At 33.5% G+C, this 8868-nt stretch overlaps 1 protein-coding gene across 2 annotated transcripts; it reads left to right on the top strand.

Annotated features, from left to right (window-relative positions):
• The first annotated feature begins 6406 nt into the window (after positions 1–6406).
• On the top strand, positions 6407–7390 carry LOC116121246. 2 transcript variants are annotated; one of them, XM_031407184.1, is made up of 2 exons: positions 6407–6860; positions 6958–7390. In XM_031407184.1, exons 1-2 carry the CDS (start codon positions 6411–6413, stop codon positions 7291–7293), a joined length of 786 nt encoding a protein of 261 aa, XP_031263044.1. In that variant the 5' UTR covers positions 6407–6410; the 3' UTR covers positions 7294–7390. The 2 variants fall into 2 exon arrangements, with proteins under 2 accessions (XP_031263044.1, XP_031263045.1); XM_031407185.1 differs by having other exon boundaries at positions 6407–6848.
• Positions 7391–8868: the final 1478 nt, after the last annotated feature.

Raw genomic sequence — 8868 nt, forward strand, 5'->3', positions numbered from 1 at the left:
AAAGGAAAAATTCACGAGTGAAAAAGAAAAATCTACGAATGAAGAGGAAAAATTCACAAGTGAAAAATAAAAATTTTCCAATGAAAAGGAAAATTTTCGAGTAAAAGGAAAAACTTACGAGGAAATTTCCCTTTCATTCATAAAAACATTTATTAATGAAGAACAAAAATTTACTAGAAGAAAAATTTTATGAATGATGGGGAATTTTCACTTCACTCGTAAAAAAAGATTAAAATTAATGCAAGTTTATCACATCAATTTATAAGAATTATTTTGTATATATAATATTACAAATACAATAAGCAATATATGTATTAAAAAGAAAGCATTATATAGAAGAAAGAAAAAAAAAACTGAAAAATTCTATAAAGGCATTGAGATAATAGAAACATTTACATGCATTTAAAAAAGGGAAGTAATTTTTAAACCCCATTTAATTTATTAGTAGCACCCATTACTAAATTCACCTACTTAATATTTTAAAAACATCTCCTATTTATACCCAAAATACCCTCATAACCTTAATACCTAGTTAATCCTCTGCTTATAGGTATAGTCATTTTTTTCAAGAAGAGAGAAATATTACACTAGGAGGCCCAATCAAGGTTTGGAGCCGCAATTACGATTTTAAGAAAGCCTATTTTATACTTGGACTATGTTTAATAACTCAACAAAGCCCAATTAGTTTGGTGTTGGGGCCAATAATGCTACGGACACCGAAAAAACTGCACCGAAATCGTGTACCGGCCTACGTGTAACACGCCTCTCATTTTTTTTACAATTTTTTTCTAATGAACGGCCGTCCATCAAATTTGGACGGCCATTCACTCACATGGACGCCCGTCCATATTATATGGACGGGCGTCCATATACAAGGGACGGGCGTCCCCATTTAAAGGACGCCCGTCCATAAATAAATTTTAAAAATAAAAAAAAAACTTTGGGGACGACCGTCCATAAATTATGGACGGTCGTCCCTTTTATTTGGACGGGCGTCCATTAGGAATGGACGCCCGTCCATACTTAAAAAAAAATATATATATATTTGGACGGGCGTCCATTTCTAATGGACGCCCGTCCATTATTTTAGTCTTCCATGAAAGTAGTCTTTCACTTCTTTTTCCATGAATATTTGTTGAACTGTACTATACTGGCAATGTGTTTGAAAGTTTTCACTTCTTTTTCCATGAATATTTGTTGAACTGTACTATACTGGCAATGTGTTTGAAAGTCTAACATGTTAAATCAAAATGGATGCAATAAAGTTTCCATGGAGGCAAGTGAAGAAGGTGCAGAACTTCGCCCGTCTACTTCTTCGTCTTCATTCACTGTGTTTTTTTGGGGAAGGCAAAAGTTTAAGATTTTCGGGGAAGTCAGCAGTGATGAAGAGAATAAGGATAAGCTACAGAACTTCAACCAGGATGCAAACGTAATATACTGGCCGGAGGACGTCAAAAAGTTGGCAGATAATATGCAGGAGATACTGCATGAGATTGCTATCACTGGAAAAATTTCACAAAAACGTAAGTAATGGACGAGCGTCCATTCCTTAGGGACGCCCGTCCCATCCAAAGTTTTTCTTTAATTTGTAGAAACTAAAATAATGGACGGGCGTCCATTAGAAATGGACGCCCGTCCAAACATTTTTTTATTTTAAGTATGGACGGGCGTCCATTAGGAATGGACGCCCATCCAAATGTAAGGGACGGCCGTCCATAATTTATGGACGGCCGTCCCAAAGTTTTTTTTTTTTATTTTCAAAATTTGTTTATGGACGGGCGTCCTTTAAATAGGGACGCCCGTCCCTTGTATATGGACGCCCGTCCATATAATATGGACGGGCGTCCATGTGAGTGAATGGCCGTCCAAATTTGATGGACGGCCGTTCACTAGAAAAAAATTATAAAAAAATGAGAGGTGTGTTACACGTAGGCCGGTACACGATTTCGGTGTAATTTTTTCGGTGTCCGTAGCATTATTGGTGTTGGGGCTGTCCAAAATAGTTTGATACTTTTGGCGATAGCAAATAAAAATTCATTTTTTCTTAAGGCAAATGGTATCGTAGGTCCACTCTTAACAAAATAGTTTGATACTGTATCTGTTTCTTATTCTAGTGACGTGAATATTTATTTATTGTGTCTCATAAATGCAAAAATATTATCAGACCACGTAAATCTTGTGCGTCTTCTCTTTCTTCTTTATTATTCTTCTCTTAAGTTTTCAATATTGATATGTCACTGTGTTTGACCATATATTCTACATCCTTTTCATGTGGTAATTACAATAATATATATATATATATATATATATATATATATATATATATAATATATATATATAATATATATATAGATTATTTCCATTGCATCGAAGTTACGTTAAAAAGTCTTGCTGCAGAATGTATATAGGCACATATAAGAAATCATAGGTGCTTTGATGAATAGAACAACTAATATATTAGTCTATAAAGATAATTTACTATAAAAGTATAATGTTCAGATAAAGTTTTATTAAGAACATTTTTCAGAAACTCTGTTTCAGAAAGTAAAAGTACTTATCTTTTCAGAAAGTAAAATGCTTATCTTCATATCACATTGATAAAAAAAGTTTTATAGAAGGAATTTATCATTTAATTTAAAAGTTGTGCGGGAAATCCAAAACAGATAAATCATTTTATCTTCTCTGTGATGTGTATTTGTGAGAGGTATCTTAGGTTGTGTTTGATAGAGTATTTAGAATAATATTTTTAAAAAAGTTGAGTTGAGTTATTATTACGAGAATAGGATTTAAATTTGAAAATGTGTTTGGTAAATTTTTTAAAAACATTTTCTGAAAATATTTAGATTATTTTTTAACCCCCTATATTTGCTAATTTAGCTAAACATCAACTATAATAAAAGTTTTAAATTAACAAAAACACCCCCACTCCACCCATTAAATCTAGCAGCCGGCCACCATATTCGGACGGTGGTCGGAAGTCACCAAAATGATGCACGATCGACTGGATCTAGCCGGTAGTGCATAAATCTGACTGTTTTCGGCCAAATCTGGCCAGATTTGGCCATTGAGGATGACCACATCTGGGCCATTGTTTGGCCGTCAACAACGACCAAGATATGATAATCGTTATCGACTAGATGTGGCAAGATCTAGCCATTAACGACTAAATCTTTGGCTGTAGATATGGCATTTTTCGACTAGATGTGGTCGGTTGTGTACTGATTTGGCCTTTTCCAACTAGATACATGGTGGATCTAATCGGAAAAGGCTAGGTCAGTGCACGACCAACCATATCTAGCCAATCGTAAGTCATTCCGATAAATTCTGACCACCTTTCGACAATGATGGTCAGTTGTTGGCAATATGTGGGTGGATGAGCGTATTTTTGTGAATTTATAAACTTTTATTGTTTGGAGTATTTAATTAAATTAACAAACTCAAAAGGTTAAAAAAATCTAAATATTTTGAGTTGAATTAAACAGGATTGGATTTTGAGAATATTGAAACAAATATGTATTTTGATAGGATTGGATAGAATAGTGGGATAAAATAGGGTTTGAATAGGAAAACAGCACAGCCTTAGTTGTTCTTGAGAGTATTTGTATAATCTTCCTAATAGTGCAGAGTGAGTTCGTGTGTTAAGTTCAATGTGGACATAAGATTAATTATTGCCTAAACCATGGTAAAACTCCTTGTGCATTTGTTCTCAATCAATTGTTATTTATTTATTTTATATTAATTCTTTGCATATGTGAATGAAACTGTATTTGTAGGGATTTCCCAACAGTGTTATTAGCTAATCACAACCAATAATGGTATCAAAGCTAATCTTATCAGGAGAAAGGGTTTTGTCACGTCCTGATCAATGGTGGACCCAGGAATTTCGGTCCAGGGGGCACCATTGAAATGAATTTTTTTTATTTCTTTCTTTATAACTAAATTAAATAAAATGCAAAATGCTAATATATTTGTATTGTCTAATAACAATGGAGATGTCAATTAATAAATTCCTTTCAAGTAAAGTATAGATACAAATAATAATAATTGAATTTGTAACTACTTTTACTATATAATATAATGAAGGGAGTTAAGTAAGTCCAAATCCTAAATTGGGTCTCTAATTAAAAAAATATTATATTAATAACTACTTTTAACAAAAACAATAATTAATCTTACTAATGAGGATGCCGATGATAATAATTAATAAGAAGAAGAAGAAGAAGAAGAAGAATCACGACAACAAAAAGAATAATGTAATAAACAGCAACCCGTAATTGTTCCTGGCCTTGCAAAAAACTATAAATTGCCGCCCTGAACAGTAAATTTTATTTTAAAAAATATTAGTTTATTCTTGAAACACTTATTTTAAATGACAAGAGGGCACGTAATAGAGCTTTGATTCGAGCATTTTGAAAAGAAATCAAACAACACGACATGTCAATCGTTGTCTATAAAGAGAATATCATTCGTCAGCGTATGCACATCACAGAAGACAATAAGTATAAAGAAAAGGGGATCAAAACCAGAACTTGTATAATTTGCTTAAAGTCCTGCAAATAGTCCAAATATGTTGCATTCATATGAAACGCATGAAGCAGGGTAGGGAAACAAATATTAATTACCTCTTAAAATACACTAAAAAAATAGCAGAAACCTTCTGTTATTTCATATGTATGTATGTATGTATGTATAGATCTTTATATATGGAGCTATGAAGTACGTCGTATAGTCAAAGTTGAAGGAGACATTACTATTCTCACAAAGGAAATTATGACATCTGAAAAACACATCATATTGATGAGAAAAGCTACTCCAACTGATCAATATACAATTGAATGGAAGATATAGATGTTCATAAAGAGCTAAATGATATCGATAAAGCAACTCCAACTCAAGTAATCAGGTGGCCTTCCCTTCGTCTTCTTTCTGGTGAGCTCTCTAACTTAAACCCACATCAATGTTTTCAAGATGATCTTTAATTATCTCATTATGTTATTCATATTAAACAGGAAAAAATAAAGCATTGTATTTCGACATATGTGTTCCTCTTAACAACGCTGCCATCAACGGCGACATTGAAGAAGTTAAGCGCTTTTCAATGCGAACGAAACATCATCATCCCTCAGTGCTATGTACAGCGATTACAAAGGGTTATGAAACTATTCTTCATGTAGCAGCAGATGCAGGACAAACAAGGTTTGTCCGGGAGATAGTGAAATTGATGAAACCAGAGGAGTTAATGTTGCAAGACATTAATGGGAATACAGCCTTTTGTTTTGCTGTCATGATTGGAAGCTTACAAATTGCCCAGATTATGCTAGAAATGAATCAGCATCTACTGGCAATCCGAGGCGGTAAAAATATGCTTCCAGTATACTTGGCTGCTTTATTTGGACATGAAGAAATGGCAAAGTTTTTATACCGTAAAAGTAAACAATATCTCACCAAAGAGGACCGCAAGTCAACATTTATTGTTAGTGTTCATATGGGTCTTTATGGTAAGTCTCATCTATTTTCAGATCAATTAATAATTAATAAACAATATATCTGATTTGTCCTAATTTGTTTCATTCTATCATAGTGCTACATTAAATATATCATATGGTATTTAAATAAGTGTTTGAGACAAGCTAATACTGTAGTACTATATTACATTAAATATATATGTCCAAATGGGTTTTTTTTTTTTCAAATCAAATGGTCCTTTTTTTTAATGACTTGGGTGTCCGAACTAGCTTACACGTACTTCAAATAATCTCTCGGGACCCTAGAATTATTGATCGGATAAAAGCTCTAATGACTATCTTTATTAGCAACTGATGAGAGAGACCTCTTAAGTAATATACTTGAGAGTCCCTATCAAACCACTCGATCATCTAGAGGTAGTTCAAATGGTCCCTTATTGTGGGTTATTATTCCTTTAGATTTTTTATCTAACTTCAACCTCATTTTGACTTTTGTTTTCCTTCTAATTCTTAAAACCCGGATACTAATATGAAAGCTTAATTATTTTAATTGAAGTTATATATGTTTATATATATATATTTTTTTTTTTATTGCACATATGTATAATCATTGGGATTTGATGAATTCCTCAGATTTTGCCTTGACATTGCTAGAGGATGATAAAGAGCTAGCCGTAGCTCGTCATGTTCAATTTGGGACTGCCTTGCATATGTTGGCTCAAAACCCCTCAGCATTCGTTTGCAGAAGCACAGGACCATTGAAGAGACTTATCAGCTCATGATAGTTTCCAATAATTCTCGGACTCAATATTGACAATGCCACTGTTCTAAATTTCCATATTTGTATTAATCAAAAGAAAGAAAACCATGGAAAACTAATTTTATATTTCAATTTTAATAATAACTTGCTGCTATAATTAATTAATTCTCACTCTAGTCTCAGGAATGAAGTTTACTCAGGATACTGATGACTTCACTTCAACTCCAGCACTTAAATTAGTCCAATGTCTTTGGAGAGAAACAATACGACGAGATGATGTCGATGCTTTGGAACTCATAAGAAATCCTTCAAATTTATTGTTCGATGCTGCAAAATCGGGGAACTTTGCATTCTTGGCTGAGATCATTCTCTCTTATCCTGATTTCGTCCATGAATTAGATAAAAATGATCGAACCATATTTCACATTGCAGTTTTACATTGTCATACCAATATACTGGATCTAGTTCATGAAATTGGCTTTGCTAAGGAACTGTTAGGGACTTTCCTAGACAAAGATGGAAATAACATATTATATTTAGCAGCAAAATATCAACATCCAGGTTCAGCCAGTACTGTTCCAGATGCAGCTCTAGAAATGCAGCCAGAATTGTTAAAGTTGAAGGTAAAAAAATTTGTAAGTTACTTCTATATAATATTTATTATTATAATTTTCTATTTAACATCAATTTATGGCATTTTCATTTTGATTTGAAAATTTGTGCATGTTTTAGGAGGTTGAAAAGATTGTAAAACCTTCGTTTAAAGAAATGAGAAATTCAGAGGGCAGAACACCTGGCCAGTTATTCACCATTGAACATTTAGAACTACCGAAAAGTGCAAAAGTTTCAACGAAGAAGACGGCCAGCTCATGTATAACTATTGCTTCACTTGTAACTATTGTCATGTTTGCAGCAGCCTTCAGTACTGTAGGTAACAATGGTGAAATAGGAAGATCAATCAATAGGAGGGAGAATTTATACCAGGTTTTTGTGATCGCAGATGCAATCGCATTATTTGTCTCTTCTATCTCGATGCTGATTTTTTTGTCCATCCTTACACTGCACTGAATTGTGCAGAAGATGATTTTCTCAAGTCTTTGCCGTTTAAATTGATGACCGGACTCTCAGCATTCTACATGTCAATAATTACAATGCTGATAGCATTTACCTCAGTCTTTTTCTTGACTAACACTTAAAAGATTTAATTCGGTTCCTGTCCTTGCTATTGTTCTAGCATCTGTTACAGCCACTCTGATTATTCTGCCAAAATATTCAATTCTCAAAGCATTTGATCTTGAAGTGCTCAATTCTTTTGAAATTATTGTTAGAAGAAACATAAGCTACCATTTGATCCTTACTTGAGATAGCCCGCACCTGCTCAAATTCTAGCTCTGTTGTTTGACGCTTCAGAATTGATTTGTAAAACTTCCTAATGCAGAGGATTTCTAAAGAACAGAGCCGAAAAACACAGAATCAATTCAACAAGACTTGCGAAAAATTTCGTTAACCCTAAAATTGTTTTACAGGAACTTTTATAATACACATAGATTCCAGGTTGGAAATCTAATCCATTCAATCATCTGTCAAAACAAAAACAATCTTATCCTTCTTCGGATCAGCCGTCGGATCAACCTGAAGGCTTTGAAATTCCCAGCAAACCAAATCATCTGTCTATGTTGATGCCATTCTTGTCACTGGATGTTTCAATTAATCTCAACTTATTTCAAAAATGAAGGTAAACCATTTGAAGGTCATACGCTTTATAGAAGTGTCATTGACTCGCTTCAATATGCAACCATCAGAAGACCAAAACTTGCATTTGCAGTAAACAAGTTAAACCAATTCATGCAATCCCCAACTCTCATTCATTGGTAGGGTTGTAAGAGAGTTTTGAGATACTTGACAGGAACCGTTGATCAAGGAATTATGTTAAAAGTAGAAGGAGACATAGAAATTATGAGTTACTCTGATATAGGTTGAGCTTGTGACACTCAAGATAGGAAATCTGTAGGAGATATTGTGTGTTTTTGGGTGAAAACTTAAATCTGTTAAGAGCTATAAGAAACAAAAGGCAGTAGTAAGATCAAGCATCAAAAGTAAGTATAGATCACTTGCACAAACAGCTGCTAAAGTCACCTCGATCAAATCTTTACTTAATGAAGTCCATGTAAATGTCTCAAGTACACCTATTATTTGGTGAAATGGAAGTCAGATATGTACCAATTGTTGAGTAAGTCTCTAATACCTTCAACAAGGCTCTTCCTGGTGATCGATTCAGTTATTCATTTATCATTTGTTTGAAGGTTCCCATTTCACAAGAGATTCTGGCACAAAAGAATCAATCAAGCCACCAGCTGTTGATTTGATGAACTAAACATCTTTTGGGAATCTTAGTTTTAGCTCCACACTACCATGATTGGAAGAAAAAACTCGTGTTGAAAAAATTCTCACAACTCAAACGTAAAATTAAAACAAACGACTAAAAATAAAGAAAACCAAATACAAGAATTTTAAAGTGGTTCGGCCAATCAATTTAGCCTCCATAAAGTGGTTTGACACAATCAATTTAGCCTACATAAAGTGGTTTGGCCTAATCAATTTAGTCTATGTTCACTATGCAATCTTTAGAAGAGCAAAACTGCA

Source organism: Pistacia vera, unplaced genomic scaffold (genome assembly GCF_008641045.1).
Source record: "Pistacia vera cultivar Batoury unplaced genomic scaffold, PisVer_v2 Contig971, whole genome shotgun sequence".
Taxonomy (NCBI): Eukaryota; Viridiplantae; Streptophyta; class Magnoliopsida; order Sapindales; family Anacardiaceae; genus Pistacia; species Pistacia vera.

What these genes read in the sequence shown, in the direction of transcription:
- LOC116121246 (XM_031407184.1), top strand. Translation starts at nt 6,411, where the DNA reads ATGAAGTTTACTCAGGATACTGATGACTTCACTTCAACTCCAGCACTT. An exon ending in AGTTGAAGGTAAAAAAATTT is followed by an intron (nt 6,861 to 6,957) that starts GTAAGTTACTTC and finishes TGCATGTTTTAG; the next exon opens with GAGGTTGAAAAGATTGTAAA.